Here is an 18,201-nt window from a genome sequence, read left to right as displayed (position 1 = left end):
GTTTATACAGGGCACAAAGGTTCATTTGTAATTTGCATACACACACACACACAATATTAAGAGATCAAGAACATGTGTTAGTTCAGATTTTGAGGGCCAACACTTTATTTAGGGTGCCCATATTTGAATTATAGAAGTATTGCCTCTAATTATACTTGCATTAAATAATGCCTTCATTTATCATGCTATATTCTGCAAGGAGTGTCCATAATTCAAATAAAATTGGGATGGCATTTTAAAAAATGCTATGAAAAAAGCCTGCTTATGTAACAAATGCTTAATAATATACAAGCCTGTTCATCTTTCATCTTATATGTTAATGAATATATTTATCTATAAGCATGCTTCCTTTAAAACTGATTTCCTATTTCCAAAGGAATGAGAAAAAAGCCATTATGGCTGCTCGGTTTTAAGCTTCAATTTTTAGAAGGTTTTGGCAGGATTTTTTAGTGAGCTGGATTTAATTTGCTCCTTTCCAGGTGTTTTCTATGAAGAAACCTCTAAAGTCCCACTTTTTTTTTTTTGTATGATTGATTTGTTCAAGTATTGGCCTGAAAGTCTATTTAGACTTATAGGGAAGACTGTGTTGACTCCTGGTGGCTAGAAATTATTCCCATCAGAGAAGAAAGAACGAGAAAAGTTGTTATGATTCATAATTAGTATGATGGGATGATTCTAAGTCAGGGGTGTCAAACTCAAGGCCTACAAGCCAGATCCGGCCCCTGGGGTACTTAGATCTGGCCTGCACAGCCATCCTAGAAATAGCAAAGGACTGGCCTGTAGTGCTTCTGCAGCTGTAATAGCTTCCTGCAGCCCTCTGCCAGCAAAAATGGAGCGGGGTGGGGGGACCGGGACTGCTCGGGAGCCCATTTTTGATGGCAGAGTACAGTGGTACCTCTACATACAAACTTAATTCGTTCCGTGACCAGGTTCTTAAGTAGAAAAGTTTGTAAGAAGAAGCAATTTTTCCCATAGGAATCAATGTAAAAGCAAATAATGCGTGCAATTGGGGAAACCACAGGGAAGATGGAAGCCCTGTTTGCTCCCAGGAGATTCCTAGAGAGGCTCCATGGAGGTTTCTCCCTGTCTTTTCCGGTTATTTTCGGAGGCTCGGGTTTGTAAGTGGAAAATGGTTCTTGAGAAGAGGCAAAAAAATCTTGAACACCCAGTTCTTATCTAGAAAAGTTCGTAAGTACAGGCATTTGTAGGTAAAGGTACCACTGTTCTCAGGCCACTATAGGTGCCCCCAATATTTTATTTATTTATTTATTCGATTTTTTATGCCGCCCTTCTCCTTAGACTCAGGGTGCCTTACAACATGTTAGCAATAGCACTTTTGAACAGAGACAGAATATTGCCTCCACAATTTGGGTCCTCATTTTACCCACCTCGGAGGGATGGAAGGCTGAGTCAACCTTGAGCCGGTGATGAGATTTGAACTGCTGACCTGCAGATCTACAGTCAGCTTCAATGGCCTGCTGTACAACACTCTACCTGCTGCACCACCCCGGCTCAATATGATTGACAAACTGGCCATTCCTCCCCGTTCCCCTCCCCCGAGGTCAAACACAACCCTGATGTGGCCCTCAATGAAATTGAATTTGATATCCGTTCTAAGTGATATGCTTTTATTTATTATAAATCAATACAGTCACATCTCTCAAAAGATGGAATGATTTATTATCCAGCTTTCAAGTAGCTAAGAGGATGCAAGGTTTATTTTGATATATTTTAGATGATTTTTTAAAAAATGAAGCAATATTCTGCTCCAAAGAAATCAATCCTAGATTCACAACTTACAAGAGCAACCCTTGAATCCCACAGAATCAAATCTTACAAATCATTTTGCAAATGCCTTAGATGCCTCTTACAAAAGGCTATTGATGAAATCAATATCACGCCATTTGGGGATGGTCTCTTCATATTCTATGGTAGACTGTCTGAAAATTGGCCAAAAATATCAATGAAGTTTTAAAAAAAATATGTAATCATACCTTTTTGTTCTTCTGGAGGAGGATTTTGTGATTTCTCAAGTATCTTCATACTCAAGGCTTCATCTGTTTCAAGAAGCACAGGATTCTTTTTCTTTTCACTTGGTTGGTCTATAACTTTTATATCGGGGTTGAACAAAGGGTGATCTTCCAATGTGGCCATTTCTGTAAAAAAATATAAACAGGTTTTATTCAAATTGTCAAATACCCTTGCTTAAGAGGGAGAAAAAGAAAAGGTTTTTTTTAACTCGACCTGAACACTTAATTTTGTAAAAAATATTACTCCTATTTTATCTGTAACACTAGTGTCTTCTGCAGCTGAATCAATACTCATATGACAATATTAAAATACAAATGCTAATATTAACCTCACAGAATATTTTAAAGGAAGAATATGTATGCTACTCCAAATTCAGAAAATGTATAGAGCACACCATTCATATTTAATTCCCATATAATCAATCTGTAATACTTAGCTCTGCACTAGAGCCAGTTAAAGCTCTAAAGCTCACAATAAGTTTATCAGGCTGATACAATTATACCAGGCAAGAATTTTTTTTAAAAAAAAATCTTGGCTGGGCAAATGAATTTCTATAACTTACACGTTATGTACCATTTTTAGTATTATAATTTCCCAATTTTAGAAGAGAAAGTAAATGTGTTAGTATTTTACATAACTGTTACAAAAAAACAAGAGGTATACTTTTTGCAAGACTGAGCAAACAAATGATTGTTGAGCAATTCTACCTTGTTGAAGACGCCTTATTTTTTCTTGTGCCATCTTCTGCCCCTGCTTGTTTTTTTCTTCCTTAGAGGATTTTGCTAGTTCTTTCATTTCCAGAAGCTTCTCAGCCAAATGTAAATATCTTTCATTCTGTTTCAGAAAAACTAGTTATTCCATATGAATATGGTAGCAATTTGTTGTTGTTGTTGTTTTTTAAAAAAACACACACATTATATGTTTAAAGATATGAATAACCTATATAATATTATTTTATTGATAATATTATTTCACTGAAAGAGTAGTAGATCCTTGGAACAAATTTCCAGCAGACGTGGTTGGTAAATCCACAGTAACAGAATTGAAACATGCCTGGGATAAACATATATCCATCCTAAGATAAAATACAGGAAATAGTATAATGGCAGACTAGATGGATCATGAGGTCTTTTTCTGCCGTCAGTCCTCTATGTTTCTATGTTTCTATAATAGTGATAGCGATGCCGAACCGTATCTGAGGGCATGCAAGATGTTGCCCTATGTCAGCTCCAGCTTGCATGCATGCGCTGGCCAGGTGATTTTCAGCCTTCTTAGAAACATAGAAGCATAGAAGACTGACGGCAGAAAAAGACCTCATGGTCCATCTAGTCTGCCCTTATACTATTTCCTGTATTTTATCTTACAATGCATATATGTTTATCCCAGGCATGTTTAAATTCAGTTACTGTGGATTTACCAACCACGTCTGCTGGAAGTTTGTTCCAAGGATCTACTACTCTTTCAGTGAAATAATATTTTCTCACGTTGCTTTTGATCTTTCCCCCAACTAACTTCAGATTGTGTCTCCTTGTTCTTGTGTTCACTTTCCTATTAAAAACACGTCCCTCCTGGACCTTATTTAACCCTTTAACATATTTAAATGTTTCGATCATGTCCCCCCTTTTCCTTCTGTCCTCCAGACTATACAGATTGAGTTCATTAAGTCTTTCCCCCAACTAACTTCAGATTAATTATACATCACAACAGTATGTTAAAAAGGCAAAGATCTGCTCATGAACTTACTGGGTCAAATTTTTCTTCTTCTGAATTTTTCTGAGAATCGTTTTCTTCCTCAATCCTCTGCTGCTCTGCATATAGCAAGATTCGTTCCTTCATACTTATACTTTTTTGTTTTTCTGTGGTTACCTTTGGATATTATAAAGGAACACGTTGTTATTAATACATCTTAAAAGCAGTCGACCAAATTACTGAAAATCCACCATTATTTAGAACTAATTAATACAACCCAATTAGGTTGTATTAGGTCTCTTCTCTTAAGGAGGCCTGTCTAGTCGAATGAAGAACAAGGACTCTTCTTCGTGGTAGCTCCCACAAACCTGCAAACATAAGATTGCATCCCACTTTGAGAGTCTTTCACAAGGCCCTGAACACATGGTTCTGCCAACGGCCTGGGGACTCAGAATGATATGGAGCCCATACAGTGTTTGGTCTGATTGCTACTGCCAGCGGGATAAGGGTTTATTGGTTCTTTTGTACAGGAGTTTTATCTTGTTTTTTGTTTTGTTTTTTAAATATTTTTATTATTTTTCAAAATACAAACATCACAAACAAAACACTTAACATAAAAAGGAGCTACAATCACTCTGCTCAAAATAGAAGTCTTCATGATACAAAAAGGAAAAACTTATTGATTAGATCAATTCAGAGAAGTAAAAAAATATTTATTACATTTCTCTATGTAATGATAAATTCATTACATATATATATGTATATATGTATGTGTATATGTGTGTGTGTGTGTGTGTGTGTGTGTGTGTGTGTGTGTGTAGATTGTTCTGAGTTCGGGTTTTGCCCCGTGTAATATTTTGAGTGTCTATGCGACGTTTCGGTGAAATCACATTCACCATCATCAGGCTGAAGTTTTAAGCTTCGTGTTGCTGTAAATATGAAATGTTTGTAACTGCCATTTCTTCCTTATACCGTATTTTTCGCTCCATAAGACACAGTTTTTTTCCTCCCAAAGTAGGATGAAAAATCAGCCCCGTCTTATGGAGCGAAGATGCAGGCGGGGGGGGGGGGAGGCGCTGGAGCAGAGGGGGCGCAGGGACAGGGGGGGGGGGGGAATCGTCTGAACGCGGTTCCGAGTTGGGGGTTCGGGGGGGTGCTGGAAAGCCCAACAGGCCGGCTGCAATCTTTTAAAACAGCCGCGCAGCTTCCCAGCTGACTCCTGAAGCCAAAAGCCAAAGGCGAACTTCCGCGCTTCAGGAGTCAGCTGAGAAGCGGCGCGGCTGTTTTAAAAGATCGCAGCCGGCCTGGGGGGCTTCCCAGCACCCCCCCGAACCCGGGTTGGGGGTTCGGGGGGGGTGCTGGAAAGCCCTCCAGGCCGGCTGCGATCTTTTAAAACAGCCGCGCCGCTTCTCAGCTGACTACTGAAGCGCGGAAGTTCGCCTTTGGCTTTTGGCTTTTGGCTTCAGGAGTCAGCTGGGAAGCGGCGCGGCTGTTTTAAAAGATCGCAGCTGGCCTGGGGGGCTTCCCAGCACCCCCCCGAACCCGCTTCCCAGCTGTTAAGTTATTCTGTTATTGTAATAAATATTTTAGCCCACTTTTTGGCTCAAAATATTTTTTTTCTATTTTCCTCCTCTAAAATCTAGGTGCGTCTTATCAGCAGGTGCGTCTTATAGAGCGAAAAATACAGTATATAGTGTTGGGGGTGGAGATTTGGTTTGAATGTAGCAAATAGATTGTGTGACTATGTTTTAGTGATTTGATTGGTTGGTGGAATCACACTTACTTGGAAGATTGATATGGCGATTATTCTGATATGTTTTTTTGTTTAAGGCTGGTTTCCAAATCTCTGGTAGGCGGGACGTATCATCCCTTTTATTTATGCATAGGGGGCGTTTCTCAATCTCTATAGCTTCTCTGGTAATTCTTCTGTATAAATTTTCTGTTTTGGAAAGTAATTTAGTTTTTTCAAAGTCAATTTCGTGCCCTGTTTTTTTAATGTGCTGGACAAGGGAGGAAGTCTTTTCTTCTTTTTTAACTGCATTCTCATGTTCTGCAATGCGTTGGCTCACTCTTCGATTGGTTTGTCCAATGTATGTGGCTGCACATGTTTTGCAAGGGATTTCATAGATTCCTTGGTGTTCTAGTCGGATTTTATCTTTTGGGTTCCTTAGGATGTTTGATATTTTTTGGTTAGTGACAAATGAAGTTTTAATATTATGTTTGTGCAGGATTTTACTAATTTTGTCTGTGGTGCCTTTGATGTAAGGGAGAAGGGTGGTACCATTGTCCTGTTCTTGATCTTGATTTTTGGGAGGTGTCTCTTTTTTTAATTAGGTTTGTGATTGTTTTCCTTTCGAATCCATTAGAAATTAATACATCTTTGAGTTTGTTCAATTCAGTTTTTAAGTGCTCCTGGTCAGCTAGGCGTTTGGTTCTGGTGATGAGAGTTTTGGCTATTGAGGTGATTTGTGCGGGGTGGTGGTGGGAGTGTGCATTTAGGTAACGGTTGGTATGGGTTTTCTTTTGGTAGATGGTGTGTCCTAGGGTGCCATTGGGTTTTTTATAGATTAGTACATCTAGAAAGGGAAGTTGATCATTGACTTCTGTTTCCATAGTAAATTGATCATTGACTTCTGTTTCCATAGTAAATTGTATTTTGGGGTGTAGGCTATATATATATATATATTCGTAGATTTTCACGGGTACAGGTATGACGGTCTTGGTATATTCGGGTTTCTTCCCGTGTAGGATTTAGAAATTTGTGGCAACGTTTCAACGAGGTCCCACTCGTCCTCTTGACGAGTGGGACCTCGATGACGAGTGGGACCTCGTCGAAACGTCAGAAATTTCTAAATCCTACACGGGAAGAAACCCGAATATACCAAGACCGTCATACCTGTACCCATGAAAATCTACGAAAACAAATATATATATATATATATATATATATATATATATATATATATATATTTGTTTTCGTAAATTTTCACGGGTATATGTATGTAGATTGTTCTGAGTTCGGGTTTTGCCCTGTGTAATGTTTTGCATGTCTATGCGACGTTTCGGCGAAATCACATTCACCATCTTCAGGCTGAGGTTCCAATCTTTGTGTTGTTGTACAACAACACAAAGATTGGAACCTCAGCCTGAAGATGGTGAATGTGATTTCGCCGAAACGTCGCATAGACATGCAAAACATTACACAGGGCAAAACCCGAACTCAGAACAATCTACATATATATATATATATATATACACACAAACAAACAAATAAATAAATAAATAAATAAAAATTCATTTTACGTTGTAAGTTGTCCGGAGTCACCATGAATGAGTTGGGTGGCCATATACATTTTCTCATTAAATAATAAATTTTATGCTACGCAGAGTCACTTCTCATTCTTCTAGTATGAATTTAATAAATAAATATATTTTATGTTTAAAGCAAATTTTTTCATAAAGTTATACTATGGAGTCTCTATATCCAGCAAAGTACCTTTTTCTCACCATCATCTTCTTCCTTTTTATTGTTTAACACCTGAGGAGTTTCAGATTTTGGCAAAGGAGAACGAAATTTGGGCCTAGTTTTCTGCTGTTCTTCACCAAATTGCTGACTGAAACCTTCAGGCAATGCATCTTTAAAAAGCAAAAACAGATTTTCAAATGTTGAATTTTACATTTTATATAAATTTTTACTAGTTATATACATAGTTGATAATTATCTGTAATTCTACATTTATATCTTTAAAATCTTGCTTTTGTTCTATAATTAATTCTATTCTTACTATAATTTCAAAACTAAAGATGGAATCTGGGGGCTTATTTCTGTCAAAATAATAAAAATAGGAGGCAAGCAAATATCCTCTTTCCTTAGTATTCTCCCCTCCCCTCACACCCACCATTCTCAAAAGCTACTTCAGAGAAAATCCCAACCTTCTAGATAACACAAGAATATTTGTGGGGAGTTGCAGTAAGAAAATGAGGTAAAATCTTCATTCTGGTAATAAAAGGTTTATAACGCAATGCTGAATTCCATAATTTGTTCTCATTGCAAGCACCTATACAGTGATACCTCGTCTTACAAACCCCTCGTCATACAAACTTTTCGAGGTACAAACCCGGGGTTTAAGATTTTTTTGCTTCTTCTTCCAAACTATTTTCACCTTACAACCCCAAGCCGCCGCCATTGGGATGTCTTGCCTTCGGACTTCTGTTGCCAGTGAAGTGCCCATTTTTGCGCTGCTGGGATTTCGCTGAGGCTCCCCTCCATGGGAAACACAACCTCCAGACTTCCGTGTTTTTGCAATGCTGCAGGAGAATCCCAGCAGTGCAAAAACGGGCACTTGGTGGCAACGGAAGTCCGGAGGTTGGGTTTCCCAGCGAGGGGAGCCTCAGCGAAATCCCAGCATCACAAAAACACGGAAGTCCGGAGGTGGGGTTTCCCATGGAGGGGAGCCTCAGGGAAATCCCAGCAGCGCAAAAACGGGTGCTTTGGCTGGCAAAAGGGGTGAGTTTTGGGCTTGCACACATTAATCGCTTTTCCATTGATTCCTATGGGAAACATTGTTTCGTCTTACAAACTTTTCACCTTACAAACCTCGTCCCGGAACCAATTAAGTTCGTAAGACGAGGTATCACTGTACTTACGTTGGAAAAAGCAAGAGCTTATCAATTTTTCCAAAGTCTTGTTTTCTACAACTACAAATGCAAAATTGATATAATTTTTTTCTATGTTTCTCCTTTTTAATGATACATTAAGCCATAATTAAATGGGTTTTTAGTTTAACGCTTTTAAGTTTTCTTAGCCATAATTAAGAAAAATGTTATACAGTTTTTCACTTTAGAATAACTTCAAAAATATGTAATAGAAATGCTTTTATGTAAAAATATTTATGTATGAGATTATTACACCAACAAAAAGGGCATTATGATTCTCATACATAAGGCAAGAACATTTCTTTCTCACACAAGGACAGGCTCACCTTTCACTTCACATGGGCATACTTTATCTTTCTGACTTTCAATCTAGGTGATGAACCTGTTCATGCCCACCTTTATTATATTAGTATTATATAGCTATTGGTAACAGCAACCATTAATCTATTATCTAAAATACGCACATATAGTTATTTTTTTTTTAAATAGTCAAGAAATATTATATCTTTGCTTCTGATATACCTATAGGATTTGCTTTTTCCTTTGGACTGTCCCTTGCTGGTTCATCTCATTGCTACAAAAAAATTCTACAACTAGTCCTATAATTTTTCAGTTACTAAAGAAAAAAAAGTAAATTAACTAATTTAAAACTCTTGTTGGTTTTTTTTCTAATATGCAAATCATTTACTTGACCAAAGGAACATTTCTAAAACTTGGAAGTAGCTTGATATTTCCTTCTTTTGAAACATGTTTTTTCAACTTTCCAGCCTCACTTGAATTCCTGAAACTGAATGAGTTGACTCCCAACCAAAAAGCTTTTCCAAATCCACCAAATTTGGATAGTCACCTGCCTTGATATGGTTCTACAATGAACCTTAATTTTCAACTTCTAGAACTTCCAATAGGTAAAAAACTGAAACGGTCAATGTCAATTAATAAATACAAATAACCTAGCATAGAAGAGTATTTCTTCCCTCTTTCCCTCCTACAGCGCTCAAATTTTATTTGAAGGGAGACTGAGAGACTTTGTCTACATTGGATTTCTCAAAATTCATAAATCTGCCTTTATCATTACCATCAGACAGATTTAAACACAGCCAGTCAAGCGCAGAATGCAGGTCGCCACCATACAAGATAGTATTATTCATAGCTTCTTCAATATCTTCAGTCTTGAAAGAAAAACCTTGCAAAGCCATGTATACATCCTATAAACAATAATGAATTATAGAATATCACATAGAAAATCTACAACTATTTTTCTCTACACATAAAAACCTATATAATACATGCTTCATTCCACTAGAAAACAGCTCTCTTTGTTATAATGAATAGTAAAATCTGAGTTAATCCTACATTTGGGAAAACATGATTCTAGATTTCTAAAAAAAAAAAGAAGATCTAAATGAGGCATTGTAGCTGAAATCTTGAAGAGAAGAATCAACACTTGGTCATGGGTAATGTCTCTCAACCCAACTTCCACACTGGGAGGTTACTCTGGAGATAAATTGATGTAACCCCAGAAATATGTTTCAAGGAGAAAAAACTACTACAGTGGAGTCTCGGTTATCCGTCCTTCGATAATCCGACATTCCGGATTATCCGACGTCGCGGCCGCTTAGGAATGTGACTGTAGGCATTTCCAAGCTCCCCAGCCATGCCCCCCAAACATGGCAGCCGCGACAGGGAAGCAAGCTGGGAGGAGGGAAATGGGCGAGCGAGCGAGAGAGAGCCAAGGTGGGAAGCGGGTGTGCGAGCCACATACTGTACAATAGAGTCTGGACTATCTGACATTTTCAGCTATCCGACTATCAGCCCGCCCGTTTATGTCAGATACTCTACTGTATAAAGGTGAGGAACCATTGTTGATCAAAGGAATCAGTTTTCTTTCACACAGTTGTTCTTTCCCCGGGAGTGTTCTTTAATCACAAATAAGTGAAAGCAATAAAGAAGAAACAATACATGGAAAAATAGGAACATAGATTATAATGTTGCAAGAATCTGAAATATATTACAGTATCCCATGGATACTGAAAGAAAACAGAAATGAATCACCTTTGCCTTCATTATATCAGTTTAATAAGTCAAATAGGAAGCATTAATTTTATTAATATTATAGAAACATTTCTATTCTCTGGAGGATATATATAATTAACCTCACTTAAAAGATATGCTAAATATTACTAAACAGAAAGAGTCTCAAATTTTACCTGCAATTTTTTAGCAGTCAGTCTTCTAGAAATCATTCCTTTTTCACCAGTTTGTTTCTTATGCTCATTGATTATGGCAATAATTCTTTTTTCCAAATTACTATTAATGATGACCTGAAATGAAACAAACTCAGTTACAATCGTTGAAAATTGCTGAACAAAGCACATTCACAGTTAAAGATTCAGCCAATAATACATGCTTGAATTTTGTGTCTAGACCAGTGGTTCCCAACGTGGAGCCCACGCCTCATGGGGGGACAATTTGATTTTTAATGGGGACAATTGGAACCTTGTTTAAACCAAGTTAATGGCCTTTTAGGCTTCTTCCACGTGAGGAGTTAACTTTTTAAATAGTAAGAATTATATGTTTGGCAGGGAGGCATCAGGATTTTAGAGATGCTTAGGTGGGGCATGGCCAAAAAACGGTTGGGAGCCAGTGATTTACACTTTAAGTATATGTGTGTGTGTGAATGCATATATATACACTGCTGAAAAAAATAAAGGGAACACTCAAAGATCTGAATGAGTGAAATATTCTCATTGAATACTTTGTTCTGTACAAAGTTGAATGTGTACAACAGCATGTGAAATTGGTTGTCAATCAGTGTTGCTTCCTAGGTGGACAGTTTGATTTCACAGAAGTTTGATTTACTTGGAGTTATATTGTGTTGTTTAAGTGTTCCCTTTATCTTTTTGAGCAGTATATATTTACAATTTGATAAATTTGTTTATTAAGTAAATTTAATATTAATTTAAATTATATATATGTGTGTGTGTGTTTCTTCCCATGTATGTGTGTATGTGTGTGTGTATGTATGTATGTATGTGTATGTATGTGTGTATATATATATATATATATATATATATATATATATATATATATATATCAGCAAAAAACATGTGATACATACAGAATATAGTTGTCGGCTATGAATAAATGAATTGCCTTGAAATGGCCCTGGGTTGGGCCTAGAGGCAAAAAGGAGCTGTGACATTCCTTCAATATACCAGGGTGATCCGACATAAAAAACATATAGCCCCTCCCTCGTACACAGCTAAAGGGATCAGGTCTGGTGTCTCAGCTGTTAATTCTCTGCCTTACAAGGCAGAAGCTGCCGGATCGAATCCCAGGAAGGGTGTGGCTAGCTGATGAGGCCAGAACAAGGCCGAAATGGTGCCATCCTAGTCTCCCTTAATTTTAAAAATTTCAGCAAAAAACATATATATATATACACACACACACACATTTCTATTCCTTTCCCAAAGATTTATTTTTCCATTTAATAGGCCATCTCACCTTAAGAATAGATTCATCTGTACTTGCACTGGAATCAACCGCAGAACCAAAGCTATATGTTTTTGGACCTGTATAGTTAAGCAAACAATTATTTGACAAAGTCAACGTAACAACCTATCTAGTACAGCATTCTAGTGTCCGAGAGGCAAATAAAAAATATACAGTATATGACATAAAAGCAAGACCCAAAAGTGCTAAGAGCCATAGTAAGAGACCCATAGTGCTTTAGATATTGGAATTTTGTCATTATAGCTAGTACTAATTAATAGCATTACTTTGCCAATTTTCTTTTTAAAATATCCAAGTTAATGCTCATAAAACATTACTTTTGCAAGCTGTGTATCTAAATAATTACAGATGCCCAGAACTTGACATAATATGGGTGGCTATATAAATGTTTTAAATGAATAAAGTTCCTGTTATTTCTTTAATTTCCCACCATCCTACATCCACTTTCACTAAATTATAGTCTATCTCTCTCAGTGTTCTCACATTCTGCAGTATATAATGCATATAATTCCATCATCTCCAACAGTGTTACATATTTGCTATGTTAACAGTTTATCTAAGAAAATTATTCTACACAGGGAGAAAGAAAACACTCTAGATTTCAAACAGCAAATTCAAGAAATGTGTGTTTTGTTGCTTTTATTGTAAATGAAAAGCTGGAGCTGCTTGTTTTTATTTGCAACCAATTCTGGATTACTGTGGCTGGGTTAATTTGTGGATAAAGCAAATCTTTTGAAAAGTTTGTAAGTTCTCACTAACGCATTTTGAGTTTCATATTCATCTGAGATCACAAAATATCCAGAATTCAAGCACTCTTTTGTAGTTCATAATCAAACATCCAGAGAGAGTCTTTAGTTTTATAATTTGACTTTTTCTGCTAGGTTTCTGTTAGCAACCAGACCATGGTTTAGTATGATATTAATAATCAGGGGAAAAACATATGCTTAACAAGTTCAGAGGGTCAGGCCTGGTGAGAGAGCTTGAGGGGATACCAGGAGTAGATTTGTAAATGGGGGAAAAAAAGGCCAAACTACAGTATTTCTCTATAGTTGCAAGAAAACCACATTGTATCTTACGATTCTTGACAAACTTATATTTTCTTTTATGTACACTGAGAGCATATGCACCAAAACAAATTTCTTGTGTGTCCAATCACACTTGGCCAATAAAATTCTATTCTATTCTACGAGGGTTATCCTGAAAACATGTACCCCTTGCGGGGAATGTTCGTGGGCGAAGTTGGTATTACTATCGTGTAGTGGGAAGCCAGCAGAAGAGAACAAGCAGTGCCAGTGGTCAGTAGATTATTGGCAGGCATTGTGATGAAGGTTAGAGAGGAGCATCCTTATTCCGCTTCCCTCCAAGTGAGAAGTGCTCGCTGTAATACGCTACCTGAATACTAAGGGCATAAACATTGCTGCATGGGTGTCCAAGATGCTTAATGAAGTGCACAACATCGACAGAGTCAGTGTCTCCCGAGAATTTCTTGACCATTTTGAGATTGAAGGCAAGTCTTTTCTCAACTGTATAGTATTAGGAGGTGACACTTGGGCTTAGACTCCAAAGAGCAAACGTCAAATAATGCAGTGGTGCCATACCCATTCTCCTTCAGCCAAAAGAATTCAAAACTCAGCAATCGGCGAGAAAAAATCTTGGGCACCCATCATGCACAAACCTTGGCAGCCATCACAGCAGCGTTCATGCCCTTAGCATTCAGGTAGCGCATTACACCGAGCACTTTGTGCTTGGAAGGAAACGGAATGAGGACACTCATCTCTAACCTTCACCACGCCTGTCTTTATAGAATAGAATTCTTTAGTGGCCAAGTGTGATTGGCCACACAAGGAATTTGTCTTTGGTACATTAAAAAAATATACACATTTGTCAAGAATCATAAGGTACAACACTTAATGATTGTCATAGGGGTCAAATAAGCAATAAAGAAATAATCAATATTAATAAAAATCTTTAGAAGCAACAGTCGATGATCTACTGACCACTGGCACTGCTCACTCTCTTCCGCTGGCATTCCGCCACATGATATTAATACCAATTTCCTCCACAAACATTCCCCGTGAGAGCTACATACCTTGTAACCTTAGTTTCCAGATAACCTTCGTATTATATGGTGCATGCAAGAAATCGGCAAGAATCTAGTTGTGAAAGAGGCTCAAGTACTTTATTCATGCCTACAACACAAAGGCCCCACATTTTCTGCCCTTAGGATAGAAAGCTTAAAATAAGATGGGGCTCAAATATGGGAAAATGTACCCATTTAGAGGTTTATTAACTGACAATGTTGTATATGTTTTATAGAATTTTTTCTTGAGGAAAGAGACAAGAGCCTCCATTGAATGATTAACAGAAAAAGAAAATATATATGTTTGATTATAAGCATTGTTTCTGTGTTTGTAATTATGTATTGTTTTTATTTTACAGCGGACAAAAATAAAAAAAAATTAAAGCTGAAAAAAAATGCGACTGGAAAAGGTGCAAAAAAGGGCAATTAGTATGATCAAGGAAATGAAGCACCTCCCTTATGAAACCAGGTTGCAACGCCTTGGTCTCTTCAGTCTTGAAAGACGGTGTTTAAGGAGTGACTTGATCGAAGTGTATAAAATCATGCATGGGATAGAAAAGGTGGATAGAGAAGAATTCTTTTCTCTATTACACAATATACTAGGACGAGGGGGCACTCCCTAAAGCTCATAGGTAAGAAAGTGAGGACGAATAAAGGGAAATATTTTTTCATCCAGAGGGTCGTTGGTTTATGGAATTCACTTCCAGAAGAGATTGTGACAGATGTCAGTCAGCCTTGATAGTTTCAAGGCAGAATTAGACAGATTCATGGATGTCAAGTGTATCAGTGGTTATTGAAATGGATGTCCATGTGCCGCCTCTATGTTGGTTGAGGCAGGCAGGATTCCCTTGGGTACCATTTGCTGGGGGTCAAGGGAAAGGGATGGTCTTCCCTTCCCTTGCTGCTCAAGATCCCCATGTATAATTGGTGGACCCCTTTGTGACACAGAATGCTGGACTCGATGGGCTTTGTCCTGATTCAGCATGGCTTTTCTTATGTTCTTATGGAAAAATTTAAAACAGAAAAAGACTTTCTTCGAATGTCCCGCACTTTCCCCTTAATGAATCTGGAATGCAATGGGAAGAAATCCACCACTAGCTCCTCTTTCAACACTGGAGTGTCAAGCACAGGAAGCCCAACTTAATAACTATCATTTTTTCCAGTTCCGAGATTGCAGTTCACCGGGACCAACTAAAAAGCCCATCCGATGGATTAGCCTAAAAACGTCCCACCAACTCTGCCTGCAAAACTCCTTGGTTGAGGGAAGCGCAGTGATGGGCTCCTACGGCTACGGTCAGGTACGCAGAACCGGTAGGAAAAAATTGATTTTTTTTCTTTTTTCCCTTCTGGGTTCTGGGTATGTTTTTCCTATCGTAGTAAATGAGGTTGAATGTGTATAATTTTAGAAGAGCTGTGCATGTGTGTGTGCATACGCATACAGTTTATATAGTAATGTATATTTTTGTGTACCTGTGTGTAATATGTATGTACACATATGGGACATATACATAGAATTAAATAGTATATTTTGGATCTACAGTAATAGTAAACAGATAGGGAAATTGCCGCATACCTCCCTGACCAATAAGAGCTCACAGAGTTGGCCTTCTCCGGGTCTCATCGACTAAGCAATGCCGTTTGGCATGACCATGGGGGGGAGGGCCTTCTCTGTGGATGCCTCGGCTCTTTGGAACCAGCTTCCAACCAATGTCCACACCGCCCCTATACTGCTGGCCTTTCATAAGGCCACGAAGACCTGGCTGTGCCAGCATGCTTGGGGGCCATAAATTTTACATTCTAGATGGCCAGTTTTATGAATGGTGTGCATGTGTATGACGGTGACTGTTTTTAATCTTTATGGGGTTTCATTTTACAATGTTTTAGTTTAGAAATGTTTGACTTCTTTTATCTTTGTATCAATTTTATTGTATTTTTATCACTGTTGTAAGCAACCCTGAGACCTTCGGGATTGGGCGGCATAGAAGTCGAATGAAGTATGAATGAATGAATAACATGAGCCAGAGTGGCGCAGCAGGTAGAGTGCTGTACTGCAGGGTATTGAAGCTGACAGTAGATCTGCGGTTCAAATCTCATCACTGGCTCAAGGTTGACTCAGTCTTCCATCCTTCCGAGGTGGGTAAAATGAGGACCCGGATTGTGGGGGCAATATGCTGGCTCTGTTAAAAAGTGATATTGCTAACAGGTTGTAAGCCGCCCAGAGTCTAAGGAGAAGGGCAGCATTAAAAAAATAAATTAAATAAATAAATAAATTGTATCTCTTTGAGGCGAGCAGAGACCAGGCACCCAAGCCCTTGACTGAGTGGTGTCAAGTTGGCCATTTTCAAGCCAGTCACATGATCTTTAAACCACCCCTGGTCCCGATTGCCAAGCCACTCCCACCTGATCACGTGGCCGGCACAAAATAAGCCACGCCCACAGTGTGGTAGGGAAAAAAATTGCAGCTCTTCTCTAGGGAAGCGGATCTCAGTCCTGCCCCTCTTGCCTTCCACCACTCCCAGGAGCCAACCAGGGATCGAGTCCCGCTGAACTTCTGCCAGGAAAGATGACGGGCGCCGATTCTCCCCCGGGCCTCTCTCTCCCCCTTTTATCCCGGGAGGGTTACCTTGCTTAACGCGCAGGTCCTTCCCGGCAGGGCTCGGCCGGGGCACCAGGGGTCTTTTGCAAGCAGCTTCTCCGGCGGCTCCCGATTCGGCGGCGGCGGCGCCCACCACTTTAGCCCGGGCTGCTGCCACCGCAGCGGGATGGACGGCGCCCGCTCCTGCCGCCCCGCTGCCGCCCTTGTGCTTCTTGTTCTTGCCCCCCATGACCGAAAACGGGCTCCCGACAAAAGCGCTCACGCTGGTTTCTGCTTACATCCGGGAACGAGCGCCGGCCGCTGTCGTCATCGCCCTTCTGATTGGATGAGGGTAAGGGGACAAGCAGCCGCTTCCGCCCGAAAGCGGCTCGCTTTCTCTTACGCTTCCGGCTCTTCAAAGCGAATTGCTCTAGAACGGAGGTCTCCAACTTTGACAGCTTTAAGACTTGTGGACTTCAACTCCCAGAATGCCTCACCCAGCAAAGCTGAGGAAAGTTCCTCAGCCAGCTTTGCTTTGCTGGCTGACCTCAGCTTAGCTGGCTGAGGAACTCTGGGAGTTGAAGTCTACAAAGTCTTAAAGTTTAGTCTTTAAGACTTGTGGACTTCAATTCCCAGAATGCCTCAGCCAGCTAAGCTGAGGTCAGCCAGCAAAGCAAAGCTGGCTAAGGAACTCTGGGAGTTGAAGTCCACAAAGTCTTAAAGTTTAGTCTTTAAGACTTGTGGACTTCAATTCCCAGAATGCCTCAGTCAGCTAAGCTAAAACAAAGTTGGCCGAGGAACTCTGGGAGTTGAAGTCCACAATTGTTATAGTTGTTCCGTCCCCTCTCCTAATGTTTCTCTTTTACTAGTATCATGTATATAAATATTGCTATATCTTTGTATGCCACCAATACGTACTTGACAAAACAAATAAAAAATGAAATAAAAATAAATAAAAATCTCACGGGGGGAGAAATCGTTCCTGTCCTATCTGTTTACTTAAGTTTTAATTTTGCGGGGAAAACTTATGATAAAAGCCATATTAAAATAAAACAAAAAAATGGGGCCTGCCTTTCTGTACTTATTATCTCTAGGAACCACCGGCGGGCGTCAACATCGATAGGAAGTTTAGCTTTAGCCGTTCTAGCCCTTCCTTTCCTCTATCGTCGTTCCTCCCCCCCCCCCGCCCGCCGTGGCGCGTTGTTGTGGAGGCGGAGCCGCCGCTGCGCGCTTTGCTGGGAAAGATGGCGGACGCTTTTGGCGACGAGCTATTCAGCGTGTTCGAAGACGATTCCGCCTCCACCTTGAAGGAAACGAAGTCAGTCGCTTCAAACAAGTCGGGGTGAGGAACAAGAGAGGGTTTGAAGAGGCTGGGGCCCGGATCCTCTTCCTAGCGGGGACGGTTTTAGGTCTTTATTATGCGGCAGGCAAAGGAGAATCTCTGGGGCTTTTTTCCTTCAGTACTAAGAACGAAAAGTGGGGGGGTGGAGAAACTTCCTACAGGTCTTCATTTCATATCCGGTTTACTTTTTAAATTTATTTTAAATCCATGTGGGACCGGGATACGCGAGATGCAGAGAGCCAACGTGTTGCGTGCAGCTTTTCGGTGGTTGGCTTGGGGCAGGGGTACGCAAAGTTGGCTCTTCTATTGCTGGAC

General features: G+C 39.5%; 2 protein-coding genes across 3 annotated transcripts in view; one reads left to right on the top strand and one right to left on the bottom strand.

The window, feature by feature from the left end:
* Positions 1–16,872, bottom strand: part of DHX29 (DExH-box helicase 29) — a 40,099-nt gene extending 23,227 nt beyond the window's left edge. The window contains exons 1-8 of the mRNA XM_070743342.1: positions 16,593–16,872; positions 11,881–11,948; positions 10,584–10,697; positions 9,452–9,581; positions 7,217–7,356; positions 3,775–3,897; positions 2,739–2,865; positions 1,995–2,156 (exon numbers count right to left, since the gene is read on the bottom strand). Of these exons, the coding sequence (XP_070599443.1) occupies positions 1,995–2,156; positions 2,739–2,865; positions 3,775–3,897; positions 7,217–7,356; positions 9,452–9,581; positions 10,584–10,697; positions 11,881–11,948; positions 16,593–16,794 (1,066 nt within the window). The 5' untranslated portion in view covers positions 16,795–16,872. The remainder of the gene's footprint in view (positions 1–1,994; positions 2,157–2,738; positions 2,866–3,774; positions 3,898–7,216; positions 7,357–9,451; positions 9,582–10,583; positions 10,698–11,880; positions 11,949–16,592) is intronic.
* A 782-nt stretch (positions 16,873–17,654) lies between these two features.
* The window catches only part of MTREX (Mtr4 exosome RNA helicase), a 63,864-nt gene continuing 63,317 nt past the window's right edge, over positions 17,655–18,201 (top strand). The window contains exon 1 of one of the 2 annotated variants that reach the window (XM_070743343.1): positions 17,655–17,886. In XM_070743343.1, coding sequence (XP_070599444.1) covers positions 17,789–17,886 — 98 coding nt within the window. In that variant the 5' untranslated portion in view covers positions 17,655–17,788. The remainder of the gene's footprint in view (positions 17,887–18,201) is intronic. The other variant, XM_070743344.1, reaches the window with a different exon arrangement.

Source organism: Erythrolamprus reginae, chromosome 2 (genome assembly GCF_031021105.1).
Source record: "Erythrolamprus reginae isolate rEryReg1 chromosome 2, rEryReg1.hap1, whole genome shotgun sequence".
In the NCBI taxonomy this organism is placed as follows: Eukaryota; Metazoa; Chordata; class Lepidosauria; order Squamata; family Dipsadidae; genus Erythrolamprus; species Erythrolamprus reginae.
The sequence above is the reverse complement of the archived record's forward strand: the minus strand, read 5'-3'. Positions and strand labels throughout refer to the sequence as shown.